Source organism: Kogia breviceps, chromosome 2, assembly GCF_026419965.1.
Source record: "Kogia breviceps isolate mKogBre1 chromosome 2, mKogBre1 haplotype 1, whole genome shotgun sequence".
Taxonomy (NCBI): domain Eukaryota; kingdom Metazoa; phylum Chordata; class Mammalia; order Artiodactyla; family Physeteridae; genus Kogia; species Kogia breviceps.
The window spans coordinates 151,594,170-151,620,351 of NC_081311.1; the positions used below are offsets into that span (position 1 = coordinate 151,594,170).

The 26,182-nt window shown below is 34.6% G+C and overlaps 1 protein-coding gene across 2 annotated transcripts in view; it reads right to left on the minus strand.

The window, feature by feature from the left end:
* NCKAP1 (NCK associated protein 1) overlaps window positions 1-26,182 on the minus strand; it is a 96,691-nt gene that overhangs the window by 58,387 nt on the left and 12,122 nt on the right. Inside the window, exons 2-8 of one of the 2 annotated variants that reach the window (XM_067026431.1) lie at window positions 24,719-24,736; window positions 23,555-23,665; window positions 4,447-4,539; window positions 3,928-3,984; window positions 3,058-3,200; window positions 2,880-2,970; window positions 167-304 (exon numbers count right to left, since the gene is read on the minus strand). In XM_067026431.1, the coding sequence (XP_066882532.1) occupies window positions 167-304; window positions 2,880-2,970; window positions 3,058-3,200; window positions 3,928-3,984; window positions 4,447-4,539; window positions 23,555-23,665; window positions 24,719-24,736 (651 nt within the window). The remainder of the gene's footprint in view (window positions 1-166; window positions 305-2,879; window positions 2,971-3,057; window positions 3,201-3,927; window positions 3,985-4,446; window positions 4,540-23,554; window positions 23,666-24,718; window positions 24,737-26,182) is intronic. The other variant, XM_059054586.2, reaches the window with a different exon arrangement.

A 26,182-nucleotide genomic window follows, 5' to 3' on the forward strand; every position in this document is an offset into this window, starting at 1 on the left:
AAACTAAATGGTATGATTTAAATACTGAGCATTTTCCAATAAATAAACTTCACTGACAGGCTAATACTAATTAGAAGAAAAACTGCAATAGCACTGCTTAATTGATATTTTTTTTTAAAAATCAACTTTACTATTTTCATTCAAAAAAGAAAATATAGAACCATACAGTGTCAGACTGTGCAGGGTTAAGCATTGTACTGGGTGCACTGATGAGACTCAATAATTGAGCATTTCTCCACTGGTCAGCTGAAAGATTCCTTCGTGGGTACACCATCTGAAGAGAAATCAGTGCATCTGAAAGAGACTAATTAAATAGAAAAAAAGAAAATTGAGGAATAAAATGGGTTTTTTTTCAATTTCCATTTAAATTCCAGCTACAACTGCTGTGTGTTTCTAACTGTATCATTGTAAAACAACAAGAGCCTAATTACAACTACACTCCATATAATATTTGAGGTGGGTTCCAGTTATCCTCCTCTAGATTTTTTTTTTTAACTTCATGAAGCTACATAGATTCTGCATTCCTCAGCAAAAGCTTAGCTCAAGAAATCATGTAACTTTCTTAAGGTGAAAATGTTTAGCAATCTTGAGATCTTTATTTCAAAAAGGGTAGAGAGTCTAGGGTAATCATTTTGTGCATCACTTTCTACTCAATAGCTCTCACTGAAAGAAAAAGACATTAAGGTTACATGACTAAGTGTTAATAGAGCTCAACATGTTTCATATTTCTTCAAAGAATGCCTTCTAAAAATAACCCACTGTACTTTATCTTAGTAAATTACTTAACTTCTATTTGTCATTTGGTCTATTAATTATAGCTTTATCATCTAGGTATTTAACTTTTCATCTCATCTGATTCTTGCTTGCTTTTAACTATTCTTTGTTATTCACCCCTTCTTCCTAAAAATTCTGTACGAGTGGTTCTTTAATCTGGCTGCACATAAATTGCCAGGGAAGTCTGTTCAGAAAAAGAGAATCCAGGGCTCTGCCTGAACCAGAACCTCTGGGAGTAAAGCCCAGGAATCTGTTCTTATCACACTCCACCAAGTGATTCAGAATAGCTTTTTAAATTAAATTAACTGAATTTTAACAAATCCTAGCAAATACATGATGGTCTTTCTATCAAAACCCTGAGATATCACAGAACATTGGAATAATCAAGATTAGGAAAAAACTGGTCTAATCCAAATGGACAATTCTCCTTAAGTAATTATTAATTGTCTAATATATGCTAATGGCTATGGAGAAATTAAATAGAGATCCAACAGCCTTTAAAAGAAATTTTCACCACCTAACTGGGAAAAGAACCAAATCTGAAGTGGCTAACTAAAAACAAGGCCATACATGTTTGGCAAGAAGTTAGAAACAGATCCAGAGGAAAAAAATAGGAAAGGAGTAGGGAAGACATTTCTAGGTGAGGAAAAAGGACTATCAAAATCAGAGAGACAGACAACAATGATCTGCTCAGCACTTTGAGGAATCCTGACACTTTCATCTACAATGCTGATTTTTACTTCAAAACAGATGTCATCTACTAGCCTCTTTCAAACTAATGATTCAACTAACTCCAAGACATTAAACTTACATAAATTTGTAGGTATAATACAGCTATGCAAAGAAATTAAACTGGAAATGTATCTTCAGAATTTTCAGGGGAGTAAGAAAACTGAAGGAAAATTCTTGCTGTCAACTGTATGTCAAAAAAAAGCAGGTAGATTCATAGAAAATACTGTATTACTAAGAAGTCTAACTCCAGGCTTCCCTGATGGCACCATGGTTAAGAATCCTCCTGCCAAGGCAGGGGACATGGGTTCAAGCCCTGGTCCGGGAAGATCCCACATGCCGTGGAACAACTAACCCCATGCGCCACAACTACTGAGCCTGCGCTCTAGAGCCCGTGAGCCACAACTACTGAGCCCGTGTGCCACAACTACTGAAGCCTGCGTGATTAGAGCTCGTGCTCTGCAACAAGAGAAGCCACCACAATGAGCAGCCCACGCACCGCAACGAAGAGTAGCCCCCACTCGTCGCAACTAGAGAAAGCCTGCGCACAGCAACAAAGACCCAATGCAGCCAAAAATAAAATAAATAATTTTTTAAAAAAAAAGTCTAACTCTCATCATTCAAAGAGAACAATGGGCCATGATTCTAATATCCTGGGTTTTAGCTCTAGTTTTGCCACTATTGCTACCAAATGTCTTACTTCATCATATCACTTCTCCAGCCCTCAATTTCCTTATCTATAAATAATGAGGATACCTGTAAATATCCTTGATATGCTTAGGAACTAGCCCTCCCTCAGAGAAGCCATAAAGGCAAAACTCTAAACCAAAACTATTTCATTAAGAACTATTTTTTTAATATACCATAAAAGACAGACATGCCAAATTATCACAAAACTCCTGTAGTATTTCTCTCATTAAGAGGCTATAATAATGTAGCTAAAATTTATTAAATACTACGTACCTAAATACTCTACAAAGTAACTCATTTAATACTGCACTTTTACAGGTAAGAAAACTGAAGTACACTGAAGTTGGTTAAGTAACTTGCCTAATATTACACTGTAATTGGCAGAGTTGGGATTAGAACCCAAGCAATCTGATACGAGTATAGACATTCTCAAATACTAAACTTCACAATATCTATACACTATACTGAACCTAAAAACTACAATGGATCAATATATTCCTGAGTCTCTATTCACTATTCTGAATCTAATTAATGAGTTCTCTGGTTCACAATTAGACAAAACCATGCATAACTATTATTCACATCTCATTATAATTTTCCTTCTTAAAAGCAGTTTATCACTCTAACTATCTACCCTTAAGCTATCTCATATGCCTATTGAAGCACCCCTAAAAACCAGCTCTTACCTTGCTATGGGGTACAAATTCTTCCATCATCTTCTTTAAAGGGTTTTCATAATCCACAATCATCTGACCAAGACGTGGGTATTCTCGGTCACTTAAAACAGACATATCAAATATCACTGAGTTGTAAGCCATAAAATTAATTGGGAATTTCACACAGATTTTTATAATGCAGGTTTACCTTGCTCCATGGGTCATTTCATGTGCGTAGTTGTATAAGCCAATGATTGCCTTCCTTTCTTCAATTCGAGACAGCAGTATCATTAGTGTTGTATACGTTGTAATCAAATCTAAGTAGTTCTTTGTTAAATCAAAGTTTACAGTCTAGGGGAAAAAAACCATTAATTCAACTCCTTCCTATTTCACAAACTTTTAAGCACACACACAAAAATCCTCATGGCAGCTACTGAAAGCTAATAATTTTCTATAGTTATTTGTTTTATCCCCATTTCTGAAATGCTATCTAATTCCTTTCACCAAAAACATGCCTAAAATTTGGGAGTTATAGATAATATTTTTGTGTTTGTGACACAATTTTATGGATGAAACAGAGTCTGTGATCACCCTATTCAAACTGCTAACAGTTTAAAAGAAAAACCAAAACCAGAAAAATAATAAACATGAAAGCAAATCTCACTAAGCAAGAAAAAAGGAGTATTAAATAAATAGGTTCACGATTAAGTCAGTGGAGACGTTTTTCACTTTGACTTCCTATATCTAGAAATTGACTTACTAAGAAATATTTTTATCAAGCATGCTTTTTATAGAGAAAAGGATTACTTGTGTAACCTCTTAAAATTGGGCCTATTAAAATAAATACTAAAATTAACAGCTATTTCCGAATATGTATAAGATTTATATTCAATGACAATAAAATAAACAAGTGAAAATACAGTGTAACTCCTTACCTTAAAAAATACAAGCCAAATTAACAATGCTGAAACTTTATATACAAATCATTTAAGTTTTTTCTAAAGAAAAGCATGTGATCCCCTTAGTTCTACTAGAAACAGACAGAAGAATTGGAAAATTTTCTGAAAATAATACTTACAATATCAAAGAAGACTTGGCAAACATCAATAGTGTTCAGTAATTCACAAACATGGTCCTGAAAATAGAAGTTTATTTAGAGACAGTGGCATGGACATATATACACTACCAAACGTAGGGTGGATAGCTAGTGGGAAGCAGCCACATGGCACAGGGAGATCAGCTCAGTGGTTTGTGACCACCTAGAGGGGTGGGATAGGGAGGGTGGGAGACGCAAGAGGGAAGAGATATGGGAACATATGTATATGTATAACTGATTCACTTTGTTGTAAAGCAGTAACTAACACACCATTGTAAAGCAATTATACTCTAATAAAGATGTTAAAAAAAAAGTTTATTTAAACCTTTTACCTATATGCATATTACTAAATTCAGAAAACACACACAAATAAAATGTATTTTGAATTTTTGTTCCAGAAGAATTGTAATTTTATTATCTACAAGTGACAGAACAATTTATATGATTAACAAATATCAAACTATCTCTGAAATGTTAAATTCTATACATTAAAATACATACCTTAAATTCCATAACATCTACAAATGTGAAGTAATATAATGCCAGATTTTTCAGAATCTCTGATTTTTCTTTCTGTAGTTGTGCAAGCTGTTGCTGTGAAAACAAAATTAGAATGCATTGTTTACTGAGAACAAAATTATTTAGTTTTACTATAAACTATCTTCTTTTATGATTGCTAAATGGAAGCACAAGTTTTTAGGACAATATTTCTAGATGATTAAGGCTCTTTTAAAAAAACCAAAATACTTGAGACAGCAACTGCTAATAGTGACCAGCAACTGACATTGTGAGGCTATAAAACGAATCAAAGCAGATTAGTACCAAACTGCACTACTATTAAGGAAAATTGGAAAGTGTTAGGAAAATATAATTATCAAATGAACTCTTTAAAAAAACTAGAAACAACTCATGAGCATGACCACATTACTAGAAGTGGGAGAAAAGAAGGTGAAAAACATTATAACTTACACTACAAAAAACAATATGCTTTATAAATTTGGAACTTACCAAAAAGAACATCCAGGCAAAGCCACGTTACGCATGCAAAATAAAATGTAGATACAAACATAAAATACAGTAACGGTTCCCTGACCAGATCCACAAAACACAATAATACATTAAAGAAAAGCAAAAACCAAAACAACAAAAAAGAAATGAGAAAGAAGCAAAACTAGAGTTAAGACACTGGTAAACATATGAAGAAGGAAATATGAATACAAAAGACAAATATTATTTCAATCAACTGTATTATTAAATTTATGAAAGTCCTAAGTTTTCTTTTTAAAACAACTATTAATATAATTTCTGAAAGAATCCAGCCATATTTAACATCATATATCATAAGCCTGCCAGAATTCCAGAAAAACATCTAGAACCTATCTGATACTCTGAATGTAGTCTACAGAATAGAAACTTCCACATCTTCCACTTCTGTTAGAAGAGCAGAATCTCAGGCCCACCTCAAACCTACCAAATCAGAATCTGCCGTTTAACAAGATACCCAGGTGATCTGAATGCACATTAAATATAAAATAAGTCACCTAGAACATGAGAAAACCAGAAAATATGAGAAAGTGCTTTAAAATATCAAACTTGCTATCAAAGCCCATACAGTTTTGAGGCCCTCAACCAGTTCTTACTTACACCTACACAGGAGTATTGCGGGAGAGGTGCCGCTACACGTAATTGTATTGAACCATTATGATAAGTCAGAAAATTTATAATAATAGTGAGCATAACATCAGGAGATTTAAAAAACTATTAAAAGACTATTTAAAAAACAGCAAGCACAGCATTCTGGTAGACCCAACTATTATAAAGTGCCCTAGACACGGCAGTCCCTGAGGACATTTAAAAAAGAGTAAACGAAGTATCTCTACTTCCCCTATATGGCCAGGCAAACTGAGATATATACTTATAGTGATATATGTAACTGTTCTAGCTTTATCTGTGGGAGTAGTTGACTTTATTTTGAACAATATATGTTTCAAAACAACTCTAAGTTTATATGCACACTTCTAATCATTACCACTCACAACATCAAGCAGACACATTCTTAAATGATTCTATTTCCTCAGATTATACTACTTTTACCTTGTTCAATAACATTAAACATTTACAATTGATGTCTTAATCCTTTCCCCTACTTTTCAGTACTTTAAATTTGAACTTTGCAAGGTAACAGGTGAAAGTAAACTCATAATATAATAGGATAAAAAGCAAAAGTATAATTTGGTTGCCACTGAGTTAATTATTAATAGTGCCTCCTTTCAATTTCAGTGTCCTAGTCTGGACAAAAAATGACACAGTCACCATCTTATTATGGGCCTTAAGGATCCTTTATACAAATTCTCATTTTGCATGTTAAGAAGCTAATGCTCACAGAACTTAAAAGAATCTTCCCAAGGTTATATAACTACTTAATATGACAAGGCCAGGATTAGAAATTTCATATCCATGCTCCAAATAAAGTATTCTTTCTATCATTCCACATGCCCCCCATCTTCCTTTTTAATAGTAAAATCTCATTATGGTCTCAATTTCTCATTCAATTTTACTTCCCCCCAAATTGTATGTACCTAGCCTCTACACTGGCTAAAACAAATTTACTGAACTAAAGGACATCTGAATTCAAAATAACTACTCAAGTTTTTAAGACCCTACATAATTTGGTCCTAATTTACCTTTCCAATCTAAATTTCCCCTACATCCATTCACACACTATACACAGTAGCCAAAACAAACTATTCACTATTTTCTATACACATCTCATGTTTTCTTTACTGTTTCCTCTCTTGAGATGTCCAAATTCCACCACTCATGTATGTCCAAATCTTACTACTCCTAAACTACTCAATTTAAATGTTGACATTCAAGAAAACATCCCTGGGGGGCTTCCCCGGTGGCGCAGTGGTTGAGAGTCCGCCTGCCGATGCCGGGGATACGGGTTCGAGCCCCGGTCCGGGAAGATCCCACATGCCGCGGAGCGGCTGGGCCTGTGAGCCGTGGCCGCTGAGCCTGCGCGTCCGGAGCCTGTGCTCTGCAATGGGAGAGGCCACAGCAGTGAGAGGTCCACGTACCGCAAAAAAAAAAAAAAAAAAAAAAAAAAAGGAAAGAAAACACCTCTGATTGAACTTTTTCCCTCAATGCAAATAACATCTCCCTACTCTAAATGTGTCTAATTTCTAATAGTATCACTTTCTACCTTGTATCAGTTACCTCCAACACTATGAGACAGTGTATCAAACTCCACAGCCCATATCATACACCTGTGCACATAAAGAAGTACACAATATAAACATCTATCAGATGAGTGATTAGGACAATTTTAAAAGACCTTTATATGTCAGCGTCAGATGACATGTTTTAGCAAGTGACACCCACCTCTTACTGTGAAATCACGGTTAAATGACTTAACCTCTCAGAGTCTAATACCCCCATTATCAAAATGGGAGCTGAAGTGGGCAGTTTAGCCAAGGTAATATATATGAGAACACTTCACAGTGCCTGGCACCCAGAAGCTGCTCATTAAATATTAAGTGAATAACAGAAGATGCTAACAGACCACTTCTCCAAAATAAGCAACAATAAAGCTGTTTTAAATAATCCCACTACTACTCATAGTACTTCTAATAAGACCTGATATTAACTGAGCATTCTCTCTTTGCCAGGCAGAGTTCCAAATAACATACAAGTATTTCACAAAATCCCCTCAACGTCTCTACATATAGTTACAATTAAATATTAAATATTTTCATTAAATATTCCCTATTTAATGAAAATAAATTCCATAAAGCTCTACATGAAAGTTCAACTACAAAGAATAAAATTGTCTACAACTCCTGGGCTTCAACTGCAAAAAATGCTCCATTTTAGTTTTTAAAGTGAAATAGAGCAGACAATACCCAAAAGTATTTAACTTCTAGGTTCAACATCCAGAACAAGCTTTTTTCCCATTATCTCTTTGTTTTATAGTAAATAAAAAGTAGGAAATGGTTTAAGAATATAAATCAGTAGGGGCTTCTCTGGTGGCGCAGTGGTTGAGAGTCTGCCTGCCGATGCAGGGGACACGGGTTCGTGCCTCAATCCGGGAAGATCCCACATGCCGCGGAGCGGCTGGACCTGTGAGCCATGGCCGCTGAGCCTGCGCTCCACAACAGGAGAGGCCACAACAGTAAGAGGCCCGCGTACCGCAAAAAAGAATATAGATCAGTAATAGATTGTTTGATGCTACAGAACAGAACATTAGAAAAGTACAATTCTGAGAAGTGATTCTATCAATATTCGCTAACACTTTAAAAGCATATGATGGATACATGGGTTAACTATATGAGCAAAATATCTGTACAATGCTTTCATTAAAGCTTCTAACTGTGGATCATTATTCTTAAAATTTAAGTAAAATGTGTAGAAACAAAATAAACAGGATAAATAGCCATGCAGATCACAAAATAAGATCATATCTTTGCAATGAAAAATCTTGGTAATTAATCTTTGTACAATTACGAAGCATTTTCTACACAAAATATAAGTATCTAAAAAACTGATTGAAATTTAGTATTTACTAGCTTTCATTCTTTCAAAGAAAAGATACTAGCAAATTACAATAAGGAACCAATGACTAAGAGAGCTAACTCACAGATTTTCAACATAAAGGAAAGTGACTGAAGTCTTTTATTCACCCATTTCAAATATTCTTTCATCAACGAAACTGCTTATGCATAATAAATTATTTTTCTTGACCTAAACTATGCTAGTATTTTGTTCCTCTTAAAAAACAACCAAGTACAGAAGTTTGGTTCAGGGAAGGCTTTGTTCAGTTTCTTAGTATGATATTCTAAATCAGGCTTTTCTTTCTTTTTTGAAAAAATTTTATTATTATTTATTTATTTATTTTGGAGGGGCTAAGTTGGGTCTTCATTGCTGCATGCAGGCTTTCCCTAGTTGCAGCGAGCAGGGGCTACTCTTTGTTGCGGTGCGTGGGCTTCTCATTGTGGTGGCTTCTCTTGTTGCGGAGCACGGGCTCTAGGCCCGGGGGCTTCGGTGGTTGCAGTGCAAGGGCTCAGTAGTTGTGGCTTGCATGCTCTAGAGTACAGGCTCAGTAGTTGAGGCACATGGGCTTAGCTGCTCCACGGCATGTGGGATCCTCCCAGACCAGGGCTTGAACCCGTGTCCCCTGCACTGGCAGGTGGATTCCTAACCACTGTGCCACCAGGGAAGTCCTTAAACCAGGCTTTTAAAAATAAGAGTGCTGAGAGGCTATTTGTGTAAACCTCTTTTAAGGAACTATCCAGCCACCTCTCTACTTGTCAACACTCATGTGGAATACTAACTATAGTATAGAAGCCTCCTAACTGATCTCTGTACTTCTGCTCTTGCCTCTTCAGTCTTCTCCATATAGTAGCAGGAGAGTGGACATTATAAGGTAACACACTACCCGGAAAAGATGATTCCAATGAAGGTTATACAAGATATTAACACTGGGTGAAGAGTATACGTGAACTCACTGTATTATTTTTGTTTTAGTCTAATATTATTTCAAAATAAAGGGTTTTTAAAAAATTTTAATAGCTTCCCATCACACTTAAAATACAAAGTCCTTACCAATGTCTCAGAATAAAATCTGAATAGGACCCCTGCCTGTCTCTACAACTTCATCTCCTCCAGTCTCTCTCAACAGTTGTCATACTGGTCTGTGTGCTATGTTCATCAAATAAATTCACCAAGGTTGGTCCCACCTCTGAGCCTTTGCACTTGCTCTTTATCATGTCTGGAATGCTCTTCTCTACTTCTTCACATAGCTCAATCCTTCACTTCTCTTAAGAAAAGCCATTGTTGTGGACTTACCTAAAATAGTCTTCTCACCCACATTACTCTTACTCCTCATCCTGCTTTCTATTTCTTCCTACAACTTATCTACAAATAAAAGTACATATTTATTCGCTTTAGTTGTTTGTTGTCTAACATCCTAATTTGAATTGAAATTCCACAGAGGCAAGAAGGTTTGTATTATTTCATGCTATTGTATCCAAGGTCTAGAATACTAGCGCACAGAAGATGCACTTTAAATGAATAAATAAATAATCTTCAAGTTTTCAACATAAGTCATAGAATCAACTTTTAAATTGTACTAATTATCAATGAATGCAATATCAGGTATCAATTCATGTCTCAAATGAGTTTATGTATCCTAACACAGAGTGGTGATTTAATCCCCTGAATAAATCCCTGTTGGGTAAAATACTTCATTATGTCCTTACAGGATAAGAAATGAGAAACATTTAAAGAGAATGACATTTTCATATCAAATATAGGCAAATCTCCTAAGATTATATGAAAATCCAAATTAACACAAAGATTAATCATTTTAAAAGAGGTTCATGGGACCTTGTTCAACTTTCATTTTATTATATACAAATGATTCTATTGGCATTCAATATTTCATAAATGCATTTTTCGGAGCAAAAGGTAGTAAATAAATTTTAGGGAAAGTTATCCTAACACTTGCCTAGTAAATAAGCGTTACTGAATGTTTAATATTTGTTACTAAACTAAATCCTCATGACAACTTTGCAAGGTTCATTTTTTAAATTGTGGTAAAACATAACAAAGTCTACCATTATAGCCATATTTTATAAGTGTGCAGTTCACACTTACAAATATATCTGTATTGCTGTGCAACTGTCACCCCACCTATCTCCAGAATTTTTTTCATCTTCCCAGTCATGGTATATTTTTATCCTCATTTTCCAGATACAGGAAACAGACTAGAAAAGGGTAAGATGTTAATCCAAGTCAATCAGATTTCAAAGTTTGAAACACCTCTTCAATACACTTTAAAATTCAAGTTGCCACACCATGACAAAAGTAATATAGGGATAAGCAAAGCTAAGGCTATTTTCTTCTCAGAAAATACTTCTATTTAATTGTAGCTTCATCAGTCTCACAGATTGAAGCTTCTAAAAACTCTAATTCAACCTCTTCATTTTATATACTAAAGTGATCTTTTTCAAGTTTATATTACTGTCATCTGTTTAAATTACTTCTGAAAAGCAAAGAGTTTTGTTTTTTAAAGAACAGAAAAGGCAAAAAAAATTAAAGGTTTTATGCATGCCTCTTTGCAATAGGACTTTACTGTTCCTCTCATCAAGAGATGTAGTTTATTTTCCCAACCTTACAATCTCAGCTGGCCTTGTGACTTGCTTTGACCAAGAGAAAGCAGAGGAAGTGATACTCTTAACTTACAAGGCCTTATAGCTTCACATTTTGTTCTTTTAGGAACACTGTCCTAAAGTGTCATGTGTAAGAAAGCTAACATTTCCCACAGAAAGAAAGGTTCCACATCCTCTATCCCAACAGGCCCCATGCCCCAACCACCCACCAGATGAATGCAGCTGTAACCTAAGGCTGGTGAGACCAGCAGAGGAACTGCCCAACCAACCCCAGAACATGAAATAAGGTGTTGTTGTTTTAAGTCCATTAAGATTTGGGGTGGTCTGTTATGCAGCACTAGGTAACTGAAACAAAGATTAATATAAAGTTCAATAAAAGAAATTAAAATAATCTCTATTTCACCACCTGAGCACATTAACTTGCACCAGGAAAAATCTTGGAAGTTTAAGATTTCTGGTCACAAGATGGTTAAATTAATGCAAACTGATGAAATTAATTTTATCATTGGTACTAGAAAAGCACTAAATATATGCCCCAGTATAGTGTGGTTGGTCAGATCTAACATCTTTGTATAAAAGATATCACACTGTGTTAATGAAAATACAATTTACCTCATAGAATGGTACCATTTTCCACTATGAATGAAAATGTAAATGAAGCTAGTCCCTTTACACTCTATTTTAATAATATTTTTTAAAAGTCTTTCAAATATGTGATTAGCTTGCTTTCACAACCTGGGTACAGAGAAGTATGTCATGCTTTTTGTACTGATTAGATATCATAATTGTAATCAATAATTATACTGAGCTAATTATGTCAAGATGGCCTCAGGTGCTACTGACATGTGCAAGGTAACATGCCAACATTAAACAGTCCTTGCTGGCTATACTTTTTACTTTTTAAAGTTTTTATTTCTCTTCCTATCATTTGCCATTTGCTCCTGATGAGAATACCTTTTAAGGTACAATGCATTAGAAAATATACGTGTTACAACTTTACCTAAGCAAACTCAACAAGCTTGGGCACAGTGAGAACCAAAAAGCTTATTTCTGAATAAACTTCATTTTTTATAAACTACCATTTCTGGTTGCTCAAAATCATTTATTTACAGGTTTACTAAGGTATAATTTATATACCATAAAATTCATTCATCGTAAGTGAACAATTAAATAATTTTAGCAAATTTACAGAGTTGTGCAACCGCCAACCCTACCCAGTTTTAGAACATGTCCATTATCCCAAAAAGTTCCCTTGTGCCTATTTACAGTTAATCCCATTCTTACCCCCATCCCTAATAATTACTGATCTGCTTTCTGCCTTGATAAATTTGCTTTTTCCAGACACTCCCTATAAAATGAAATCAAATAATATATAAGCTTTCTACATCTAGCTTCTTTCATTTAGCCTAGTATTTCTGGAGTTCATCCATGCTATAACATGTACTGGTAGCTTGTTTCTTTTAATTGCTAAATAGTACTCCATTAAATGCATATACTACCAATTTACCTTATTCATCAGTTGATGGGCATTTGAATTATTTCCAGTTTTAAGCTATTATGAACAATGAATGCTGCTATAAACATATCTATATGTAGACGTGTAATGTACTTCCATTTTTCTTGAGCAGATTCCTACAAGTGGTATTGCTTCCTAGTTCCCAGATGTGATTCAGAGAGGCTTGTGATATGAAAAGTAACCTCTAAAAAGAGACAAGTTACTGTAATAATATTATTCATTCATTTAGATAACAATTATTTAGTTAACAATTATATTATTCATTTAGTCAACAAATACCCCAACCTGATATTATATTGTCAGACACTGTTGGAAGAGCTGGGGATAAAACTGAATAAAATGATGACCCTGCCCCTAAATGAGCATACAATCTAGTGAGGACTGTATATCTAGATATACAGGTAACTCTCACTTTTTTAAGATAAATATCCAGTTTTAGAATCTGGTTACACCACACTAACTTCTAAGTGTAAGGTTCAAAGATAGTGAAAAACTACAATGATCAATTCTCACCTTCCCTTCAAGACAAAGACCCTCACCAATTTGTAATAACATGAAAGAGGTTTATAAAACAACAACAACCCCCCCACACACAAAATAGTATGAGAAAGACCATAACAAGAAAGGTCAGAGCTTCTAAGGGTGGTGAAGATGAGAAACAAGATGGGGAAAATTAAAGGAGGGCCTAAAACTCAGAGAGCACTCAGGGATTATTTTTGTTAATTGATTACATACTGACAGAGAGTTGTGGCTCATATTAAATTGCCTCAATCAGCAGGCCTGTAAAGAGGAATAAAGTTTATGCTTAAGCTGTCTTGACTTCTTTCTGGCCTTTTTGGACATCTGTTGTTCTTGGGAGATTTGGAGGTAAGGTGAAGTGCCATTAATGGAAGAATACTTCCCACTTGGTATCTCTAATACCCTACCTTCATCAATTCTTTGAGCTCAGAGGGAGCTCCTATTCATTCACTCTACTATCTTTTTATTGAGACACACCCTCTCGTGTTCGGTTTCCTCTTTTATCCATCTTAAGATTAAATGGCCCATCATTATATTACTCCCTTGTCCCTCTTTCCCTCTATCATAATTACCTGATAAAACCCACAGCAGGGACTTCCCTGGTGGTGCAGTGGTTAAGAACCTGCCTGCCAATGCAGGGGACATGGGTTCGAGCCCTGATCTGGGAAGATCCCACATGCCGTGGAGCAGCTAAGCCCATGTGCCACAACTACTGAGCCTGTGCTCTAGAGCCTGCGAGCCACAACTACTGAGCCCACGTGCCATAACTACTGAAGCCCACACGCCTAGAGCCCATGCTCTGCAACAAGAGAAGCCACCGTAATGAGAAGCCCACGTGCTGCAACCAAGAGTAGACCCCGCTTGCCGCAACTAGAGAAAGCCCGTGCAGCAACAAAGACCCAATGCAGCCAAAAATAAATAAATAAAATAAATAAATAAATTTTTTAGAAAAGCAAAAAAACAAACCCACAGCAGGAGAAAGCCTATGTCTATGCTGACTCCATCTCAAGCTGAATTCACGATCATTAAACGTAACTGAGTAACAACATTATGCCATTTTCACCATCAATTAACTCTCCCACTCTCCTCAGTGATTATTCCACTCTTTCTCCTCTCAATAATTCCTCTTCAACTTGATTCCCAGCTTAATGCTAGCCTGAGCCCTAGGCTTATATATACAATTGGCTACTCAACATCTCCACTCAGACTTCTAGTAGGTCTCTCAAACTTAACATATCTAATATCAAGCTACTGAGTACTACCCCTTCCATACTCCCACCCCAAACCAGTTCCTCTTGCTTCTTCACTCCAGTAAATCTTGATATTTCCTCAATCCAAAAACCTTGGGGTCTTAAATTTCTCACTGTCTTATATACCCCATACCCAATACACTGGCAAATACCGTAGGCTCTGTCTTCAAAACATCCAGAATCTGAACACTTCTCACCTCTACCACCCTACACCAAGCAACTATCAGCTCTCCTCTCAATAACTGCAAATTTCCTAACCAGTTTGTTTTTTACTTCTGTTCCCCTGCAGACTATTTCTCAACCCAGCAACCACAGTGATCATAGGTATATCATTTCACTCCTCTACCACTCTTATCCAATAACATCTCAACTCAAGAGTAATTAGCCGAAGTCCTTACTATGTCCTAGAAAGCCGTATCTCATCTGTCTACCCCTTCAATCACTGTCCTCATCTCCTACCACTATCTTCCAGCCCCTTTCTCCAATCACTCTGGTCTATTCATAATGGCCTATTTCCTGTTTCATGAACAAGACAGGCATGCTCCCACCTGAGCCTTTGCCACTGCTGCTCCCTCAGCACAGAAGGCTCCTCCCCCAGCTCACCTCACTCCCTCCTATCTTTAAATCTTTTGCTATACTGCCTCCTCCTCAGTAAGGCCTTCCCCAGGTCAAGTAAATTAGCATCTTCCCACTATCACTCTTTGATCTTTTTAGAACTCAACTCTACCTGGCATTATGTGTTTTTTCGTTTGTTTGTTTGGGGTTTTTTTTTTTTTTTTGGTCTATCTCTGTCCAGCAGAATGTAAGCTCTACAAAGCCCAGTGACTTGTTTATTTACTGCTGGATTCCCTCTCCCAGATGAGGACTTAGCTAATAGAATGCACCCAGTAAATGTTTTAAATAAATAAATGAATAATAGAGAGGACTATGAGAACATACACAAGCAGCACTTAACCTAATTTGAAAGAGTTAGAAAAAGCTTTCTGGAATGGTGACATCTAAGGATAGACCTGAAAGACAAGTAGAAATTATCCTAGTGAAAGAATATGGGAGAGAAAGATTGTTCTAGATAGTACAAACAGCATAAACAAAAGACCCAAAGGCAATAGAAAGAATGGCCATTTGTGCCATGAAAGTGTATACTCTCCCAAAATAAAATATTTCTTTAAAAAATAAAGCAATTAAATCTATTTCTACATTCTACATTCATATCCACAAATGAGGACTAACACAGTATATTATCCTGTATGTTCTTGGCCAAAGACCATTACTGTACGTATTTAAAACATTTTTAGCCAAGATGAGTGAGTGCTAGGAAGAACAAAAGAAAATAAGTATTTTACAACATCTGTTATTCATTCCCTTATAGTTTCTTTTGCTGTCTTCAATTTTGGATCTTGGCAAATAACTTTTGATTTGACAATAGGTAAAACCGGACTGGCCATGAAAAACAATAATAAGATACCATGTCAAAGGTACTCAAAGTATACCACGTTAAAAGTGGCTAAAGGACCCGTCAAAGAAATGACCAAGAAAACAAAACCTAAAGATCAACAGGTGATTAGGTACTGGTAACATCCTTTGCTATTATGAAGGAAATCATTATCACCATTGCAGCCAAAGGGACTGGCTAAAAACGTCTGGAAGATAGCTGAAAAACTGGCAAGATATAACTTCAGGAAATCTGAAGAAAATGGATAAATGATTACAAATGGCAGGAATGCATCTCCTTGGGGACTATGCTATGAAACCCCAGCATAATGCTCATTGGTCATTTCATTTGCAGAAAAACTGACAGCATCCTTGAGCTGAAGAAGGTATTACTGCAGTTTAGTATGATTAGAATATAGAGTGGGCAAGATTCACAACATAAGGTGATTTTAAAACAGATGTGTTTTGGGGTCATAAGAACCACCCTTGGGAACATGGCAAAAGCTGAAAAATACATTCACACAAGAACTCCGTACACAATTTCAGGGGATTTCCAAACTCTATGAAACTCAGTGTGAAAGTTCAGGTGAAAACCATTACACTCAGGACAATAAAGAGAAATATGTCCTAGGATGAGAGCTATGCAGCAGGCTTATGCAAATTGTCCAGAGGGAAGTTAGAAGACAGAGGGTTATAGGAAAGTGGGCTCCAGGAAAAAAAAAAAACGCTTACAGAAAGGTGGTACGATTATTTGACTGGATAAATTTTAAAATTCTATAAAGGCACTTAACTAATTCAAGAAATTCAATGTGTCTATGTAACAAATTTAACTGTGAAATATTCTGGAAGAGAGAATCCATTTCACTTTGATAATAAATATATGATATTATTTATATAAAAATACATATAATGTTAACATATTATATTATTTGGACTTATAAGAAAGTGCAGTGTGATAATGGAGTGTAGCAATGCAAACCGAACACTCAGGTCTTTATTAATTTTAATTTTTAGAATCAGCATATAATTCAATCTCAGAACACTTTATGATTACAGAACCAAAGGAAAGCATTAACAATTTTGACAACATAAAAGTATAAATGACCAAGGGTAAGGGTACAAATATAAAGAACTATACTATTTAAAGTTTAGAAAGGAAGTAACCAATGATCCAAAAACGTTAACAAAAAAACTATCAAACATCAGGCAGAGGGGAGAGGGTAAATGCGGGGAGGAAACTTAATGAGCTAAATCTTCATATTTTGTAGCAAAGAATTAATAGATCTTGTATAAAGTTGGCAAATGAATATATAAAAGAATTAGCATATTCCTTACAGTTCTGGAGGTAGCCTCCAGATATACTAAAAGCAGAAGTTCCCCCTGAGAAATATGACCAGGGTGGGAGAGAGTGGGGTAGGATTACATACACTCACTTTTCATCCTAAATTCTTCTAGACTATTCGATTCATTATCATGTATTCATGTTAGCATAGTAAAAATTAAAAATAAAAATAAAAAGATTTAAACCAGTTTAGGTAGGTCATTAGTGCTGATCAATTCCCTGCCATCACTTGACCTATTTCAAATACTTTTCAAATATATCAAAGCAAGGCTTAGTTGTTTCTTCTAACTTTCTTTATTCAAACCAGAATTAAAGACTATTATATTACATGTAGAAGAGATATTAACTAAATGTTGAAGATACATTTTTAAAAGAATATTGACACAAGTTAGTTCTCACTGTATTAAAATTCTTTGAATTTTGGTTAAGTTTAATTGGTCAAAACCAGTATTTCTTTAAGTTGCCATTAGGATACACACACATACTTCTTCACAAAAGTACATCATCAAAACTCTGTTACAGGGCTTCGCTGGCGGCGCAGTGGTTAAGAATCCACCTGCCAATGCAGGGACACGGGTTCAAGCCCTGGTCCGGGAAGATCCCACATGCTGTGGAGCAACTAAGCCCACATGCCACAACTACCAAGGCTGTGTGCCTAGAGCCTAGAGCCCGTGCTCTGCAACAAGAGAAGCCACTGCAATGAGAAGCCCACACACTGCAATGAAGAGTAGCCTCCACTTGCCGCAACTAGAGAAAGCCCATGCACAGCAATGAAGACCCAATGCAGCTAAAAATACATAAATAAAATAAAATAAATTTATATTTTAAAAAGTTAAAGGGGTTTCCGAAGGTTCTAGTTTAGGTAATCAAGTGAACGGTGGTGGCTCAAAACAGAACACGGAAGAGAAACAAAATGGAGGATAATCACGTATTCAACACTGGATACAATGTTTGATATTTAGCTTGTGGAGCTGTCCAAAAGGTAACTACAGATAGTATATTACTAGATAGTATAGTATCTAGTATAGTACTTAGTTGATAGTGTATTACTTAGTTGAAGCCATGGAAGTAAAATGTTTTTATACATATATACTGCAGGGTGTGAAAAAAAAGGTCATTTAGAAATACCCACATTGAAAGAGCTGCTAGAAGAAAAGCCAGTAAAGTAGACTAAAAAGTCAGAGAAGTAATATAAATAACAGCTTCCATTTTTCAAAAGCAATTTGTTACACAAATCTGCTAAGTGCTTTAGGGGATATTAAACTGCTTCCTAAGATTGGAATTATCACCATTTATTTATTTACTTATTATTTTTTATCTATTTTTTAATTAAATTAAATTAATTAATCAATTTATTTATTTAATTTTTGGCTGTGTTGGGTCTTCATTGCTGCGCGTGTGCTTTCTCTAGTTGCAGCGAGCAGGGGCTACTCTTCGCTGCGGTGCACAGGTTTCTCATTGCAGTGGCTTCTCTTGTTGCAGAGCACGGGCTCTAGGCACACGGGCTTCAGTAGTTGTGGCACGTGGGCTCAGTAGTTGTGGCTCACAGGCTCTAGAGTGCAAGGTCAGTCATTCTGGTGCACGGGCTTAGTTGCTCTGCGGCATGTGGGATCTTCTTGTACCAGGACTTGAACCCATGTCCCCTGCATTGGCAGGCGGATTCTTAACCACTGTCCACCAGGATAGTCCCTATCACCACTTTAGAGATAGGCACAAAGAGACCTTAAGATGTTGAATGATCTGTCCAAAATTATTCAGCTAAGTGGAAAGACCAATACTCAAATTCTGGTTTGTTGTCCATCCTCTTAACCAGTATACTACCATCATAATGGAAGCCATGATAGGACAAGTAATGCCCATTTAGAGACTGGGAACGAGTAAGTTTTCTTACCCTTTCCTTCTAACTCCTGACTAAACCACAGTGCATGTGTCAAGAGCCTCCCCATCCCCAATACCACCACCCATCCCCAGAACACATTTATGTTTTCAGGAAGCTGGGACTCTACTAAAAATGAAAAGTACAGTTACTTTTATAGCTAATAACATAATGAAGTTTTTTTAAAAAGCGTTGGTAAGTTTGAATCCTGACATAGTTCTAAGACAATGTTTGAATAAATGAAAGCTAGCTAAATTAAAGCATATCAGTTAGGTTCATTCACTCATCATTATTTAGTGCCTCTTACCTGCCAAGCACTAGGGATGAAATGGTGTCTAAAAACAGACTCTAATGCTGTATCTCTGAACAAACCTTACTGCAATGACGACACCTTTAGAGTTGCTTTATTTTGTCTTGCCTTGAGTGACATTTGTAAGCTACTTAAATAAAAAATATAATTTATTACATAGTATCTTGTAATACTGTGCTCCTTGAAAGAGGAAATAAACAATATCTATAACACAAAATATTCCTCTAAGTCTGAAAGCTTAATTTCAAATTATTTTAATAATGGCCTGTATCTAAGTCCAGAATCCCTATATTATTATTGTGCCACTCTACTCACAATGTCTTCATTCTTAGAGCGTTAAGATCTAATTTAACATATACAGGACAGTAATTTATATCATTTCCCCCTTAATTTGGGAATCAAGTCCAAAATTTTGTACTAAAATGGACAATAAAGAGGAAAATCCCATAATGACACTTTTGTGCCAGATACTTTTACTGTTTTAAAAACACAAACTAGCTTTTTGATGTAAATACAGCATAGGAAGAAAGGGGAAGGGGGATTAAGTTTTTTAAATTTTGGAAAAAAAATTTCTCAAGAAAAGTTTTAACATATACCTGAACATTAGCTTTTAGGATTTCTTGGGCAAAACAATTTTTACCTGTTGATAAAATAAGGAGTTTCTACTATTTTCTCCACCCAGGGAAATAACAGATTTCCCTCTATATGCTCATAAGAATCCTATGAAAAACAAATCATAAATCCATTTGACAGTTACACTTTCAAAATAATGGAAAATATCATGTTATAGACAAATCAGATAATCTCTCTGCTTTCCTTAATCTAAACTAAATAAGAAAATCTATAAAGTCTATTAAAATATATAGCCTGGCACATATTAGACACTCAATTAAGTGTCTGTTATAACTGTAAAACTGGATGGCTTTTATTCATATGAATTTTACTTAATCAACCTGCTTTGAAGTGTGTAGGGCATTTAGTTCAACACCATGACCCAGGAAAAAAGCAGAATCACGTTCCTTGGTACAGACTCTCCCTAAGTCCAGAATTGGGGGGAAAAGTCTGTAAGTTTATAACTGGTCACAAAGGGGCCTAAGCAAGACAGCAAAAAGTGACTCGACACAGTCCAACATCATCACTTATTGAAGCCATGTTAGGAACCAATTCTGCTATTAGTTGGCACTGCCTTCCTTAGTTGTATACTAGATATCTATGTGCTCCCAGCTTCTAATGGATTTAAAAGTATAGGAGCTGGAAGCAGGAGCAGTTACTAAAGAAACAATCAAAAATCAACAATTTTTTGGCTACAAAATAAGACTGGCTTTTTTGTAACGATCTATTTTAGAAACTTGAAAGCAAAAATTTTGCTGAATTTTTCACTGCAACAATCTTAATTTTCGCGACTGCCTTTTCTGAAATTGGGGACAAGTGATGCTTGTATAACATAAATCAAAACAAAAAAGTGCTAACCAGTAATCTTCTTGATCCCTGAGATAAAGTAAACATGCTCTGAAGCACATATTTATACAATGGCCCAAAGAATAAGAAAAGAGTAAGGAATAAGAAAGAAAAAACCCAACTGTGATATCAATACCATTTCTTCAGTGTGCTTTAGTAGCCAGAAATCTACAAGCTCCTATCAATATGAGATGCTACTGTCATTCCCTGTCCTTAAGCTTCTATTAAGCATTTCTCTAGAATTAAAAATAACAATAAAACTAAACTCCTCACTTCCTAACCCAAACTGGCTAGGAACTTCTCAAAGGATTTTAGCAGACCCAAATCAAAACTAAGATCACAAAACTTCACAAATACTCAAAAACTACACAGTGCTTCAGCAGGTTAAAAAAAAAAAAAAAAAAAGAATATCATTACATAGAATAGTTGTAAAGACCGTATGACAGAACTCAGACTTTGCAAACAAAACAACCAGAGTACATTCTACAAGTATTCATAACATTCAAAAACGTTATATAATTGATTTTATAGGTTAAACATAGAATTATCACATGACCCAGCAATTCCACTCCTAGGTATATATCCAAGAGAAATAAAAAACATATGTCCACATAACTTTTACACAAATATTCATAGCAGCATTATTCATAATAGTCAAAAAAGCAGAAACAATTCAAGCATCCATCAACTGATGAATGGATAAAATGTGATATACCCACACAATGGAATATTTTTTGGCAATAAAAAGAAATGAAGTACTGATACATGCTACAACTTGAATAGACTGAAAACATTACACTAAGTAAAAGAAGCCAGTCAAAAAAGACATGTTATTTGACTCTATATAAAATCTCCAGGATAGGCAGGCATACAGAAAGCAGATTCGTGTTTGCCTAGGGTTGGGGGCAGGGGAGAGTGGATGTTGGCAGGAGTGACTGCTATTGGGTCTGGGCTTTCTTTGGGGGATGATGAAAATGTTCTAAAATTGATTGTGGCATTGGATGCACAACTGTGTGGAGATACCAAAAACCACTGAATTGTATACTTTAAATGGGTGAACTGCATGCTATGTAAATCATATTGCAATAAAGCTGTTATTTAAAAAATCAATTTTGTACTGCAAAAGTTGAAAAGGTAAGTAAAACTATTAAAAAACAAACAAGCAAAAAAAAACTCAACAGCATTATTGCAAACAGCTTGCCCAGCAAATCAAAAGCAAAGATTCTCCATTTATTCTTTAACAAAAAATTTCACTGTTATGAAACAGTGAATATATATTTAATCAGATCTTGCTAATTTTCTAAGAAAATGCTCATTCTCACAGAAATTTACATATATATGTATATAAATTAAACTGAAAAGATTCTCTGAAGAGCTCATATCACAGAGATTTTGAGCCATGAGAAGGAGAAGTGTATGAAATTGAATGTAAGACAGATTTTATTATAAAATCTCTTTAATTTAGAGTGAGTATATAATCTCTCAGATGAGTTAGTTAATTAATGTGGATAACTAAAAAAGAGTTCTCCACACAAATAACAGTGTTCTTAAGGATGTGTGCTTTGAATCACTCACTTGTAATCAGGAACTAATTGTGATACCTTAATATACCAATGATAAAACACAATCTTCTGTGAAACAAAGAAAGACTTCTATTAACTCATACTCACAAAAAACATAAAAACTTTAAAAAATTAATTCTTTAAGAAGCACTTTATCAGATGTATTTTGTTAATTGTGACTGGTATTTTTCCTCTACATTAAAATATTTTTAAGTGAAAGATGAATCAACATGCTAATACAAATCTTTAATGAACATATATGATTTGAGGAAACCAAAAGATGACAAAATATTTAAGCAGAGCTTCTTAAAAGTAGGGAAATCACATATAAGAGGAAATTTCTAGACTAAGTTTGTACATTAAGAAAAAGAGATAACAAGAATTATAACATAAGACCATCAAAGAAAAAAATAAAGGAAAAAGAGAAGACATGCAGAAAATTCCAAGTCAACAAAATTTAAATGAAAAGGCCATAGCAAGGTGAAAAATAACCCCAATTTCCTAAAATTAGTTATTCATAGCAGTTATTATAAGTAATTACCAAAAGATATGTGAACATATTGGGAAGACTACATATTTCAATAGAGTACTATGAAAAATTTTCCCATCTGAGAAAAGTAGTATTGGATAATAAAGATCCTAACACCATAAGCTTGTTATATTATTTTTCAAAAATGTTTTTCTCAATTATAAAAAAAACTAGAGAAACAAATACATTTTAAAGCTAAACACAGCTAATTACTAAAAACAATACAAGCCCTATGAAGACATTTTCTAACTTCAAGACAAAGTCTATGACTATAAGAAAAAACTCCCCAAATATTTGAAATACACATGTATCTATTACCTTACAAATATTTGAAATATTTGTAAATATTTGAAATACACATGTATCTATTACCTTACTCTTTGTTGCAATTTGAAAGGTAATAAGTGTATATAAGAAATTAAGATCATATGTTTTCTATAATAAAATGGCAATGTAGCTCACTCATTTTTTTTCCAGTTTCAGAGATAAGAATATTATCTCTAAAAGCCCTTAATCAATGTATGCAATTTGTATGTCTAAATATAAAGAAGTAGATAAATAACAGCTACTTCAAGCATTATACTGACCACTACTTCCACTACAGATGGCTAAAATCAAGTAATATAAAAATTTAAATGACTTACATTGTTGTTGCGGGTTTCTACAGCAGGGAATTTTCTGACTATGAATTTCACAGCAGATTCCAGGTTTTTGTCAATAAGATAGGATGGTTTTGCCTTGGGGTCTCCACAAGCCTATAAAACAACAGTAATAAAAGTGAAATGCATCCTTCTTCTAAAACCAAGGAATAATAGCAAATCTGTAATCAGAAATTAAGGAAATATTTGTTTTTGGTGAGCAGGTGACAAAATGAATAGGCAAAGTGCAGGGATTGTCACAGCTGAAATATGCAATGGGAGACAGTACAGAGATGTTCTTCTACTGAAAAAAATGCATGGAAAGTTTCAAAGCAGTTAGCGCAGAACAGCAGTGAAGGAAAAAGCTCAAACCTAAAAAAAAGAAAAAGAAAAAAAAATTCTTGGTTTGAGGTAGGATTGTATTCATTTGAAGCTATTAAAATATTACAGAACTAAATATTCAGTAGAGTACTGGAAATGTTTCTTTCTACGTGTTATATAATAAAAACTTATGTTTAAATGTCTCTTCCAAAATGTTTTCCTCATTCACTTTAAACATTTTAATACAAGAGCCCTAGTTCAAAAGAACTGGAAGCTGCTAAAATTGTCTTTACAGCACTAAAGCTGTGTTGCCTGTTCCTCCGAACATCTGAGTTACAACATTGTTTTCCATCATACCAGCAGCACTTCAAACAATGAAATCTACACCTATTCTATATCTCTTAAACACAAACCAAATGGAAATGTTTACATTCTGACCACATCAGCAGTACAGCATTCTCTCTAGTAAACTGTAAAGCATTGTACAAATGTAAGGTATTATTATTAGAAAGAACTTTTTATCTGAACTATTAACAATACAGAATAATCTTCAATACTGTTTAGTTTCATTCTGTGACATTTAATTAACTGCTTTCTAGTGAAATGTTATTTCTTAGGGAATTACTAAAATTATAACATTCTTACTTAACTTCTTTTTATTGCATTTTAAAGAGGATGTGTCCTTTGAAAAGTTAACTATTATGTGTGAAGAAAAACAGTTTTGCAATTTAATGCTTTTTCATCATTTACTATGGCTATGTTGTGGATTGCAGAAAGAGAAGTTATGAAACATGAAACTGATCTGAAAGCGGGCAAGCGGGCAGAGGGAAGGTGAAAAGCTTTGCAAACCTTCCAAACTTGTCCTTGCTGGGGAAGCATTGTAATAAAAAGAGAGAAAATTACTTGTAAACAATGATTGTCAAACTATGACATACGTTTCAGTAGAGAACTTATGCACTGCAGACTATGAATAACAAAACAAGATGAGAACTATATGGTGCTATAATTTTAAAGGTATTTTAAGTAGCACGTTTTAATATACAATAATAGAGTTTATATTATTTATATATATTTAAATACTACTGTGTTGGTGTACAACCATGTCAGTTTCTTGGTGCTCTTTCTAAATCAACTTAAAATAATACTAGAAGGAAAAATAAAGACTACATGCAACTATAAAAACAGGAGCAAAACCATCAGTGAAATTTTACATACCTTAAAAAGAAACGGTAGCCAAGAATAAAAATAAATCGTTATTGGATGACTTTTGCACTTCAGCTCAAATTAAAATTATTTTTCAAATATCAACTAACTCCTTTCCAAGCCAAAGTATAAAAATCAATGCAAGCATTCCTATATTTTCCAAATGGAAATAGGAATGTAATAAGAATTATCTTAATTCTCAAACATAATTAGATTAGAAATTTAGAACTTTGTAATCCTTAACCACAGCGATAAGAGGCTATTTTGTAAATTCCATTTCAACATCATAAACATTAAAATATATCTGACTTTTCCTCAGAGTAGACTATCATTTGCTTAAGATATTATTTCTCATAAATTAATCTTCCAATTAATCTACTTCCCCCAAAATATTATACTATAAAGTAAGAATAACTAAGAACCATATAACTAAGAATTTGTCCCAATAGAAATAGTTACATATTAGCATTTCCTTATATCAATGATAAAATGAAAAGCAAGTTTCATAAACATGCCTGAGGCAGTGCAGAATCCCAAAGTGAATCAAAATTCTTTTTAAATGATATGTATTATCTTTCATACTCTAATTTCTTAAAAATTCAGTTATCCATCCTAACAATATTAGTGCAATCAACAAATGAGAATATGATAGACTATCATACCCATTTCCAATGATCACAAATTTTATTATGTAAGAATTTAATCAAGTAATTAAACATATATCTATATATGAATGGCTCTTCCTTATTACACTGAAAACATAAAGAATGGAATTTCATTTCAGTGGAAAAATAAGTTGGTTATATTGTCTTTCCTTGGAATTAATTTACCTTTTTCCACACTACTCAGTAAGCCACATCTAAACAAACTACAATGGGAGGCGGTATGCCATAAAGATTAAGAATACAGACTCTGGAATAAGACTGGCTGAACTTCAATTTTCATCACTTACTACCCATCGAACTTTGACTATATTACGTAACATCTCCTAATCTCAGTTTCTTCACATGTAAATGGGGAAATCAGTACTTACCTCATAGAGTAATTATGAGGATTAAAAGAGAGATAGATAAGCCATGTACAGTATTTAGCAAAAGGACTGGCACATAG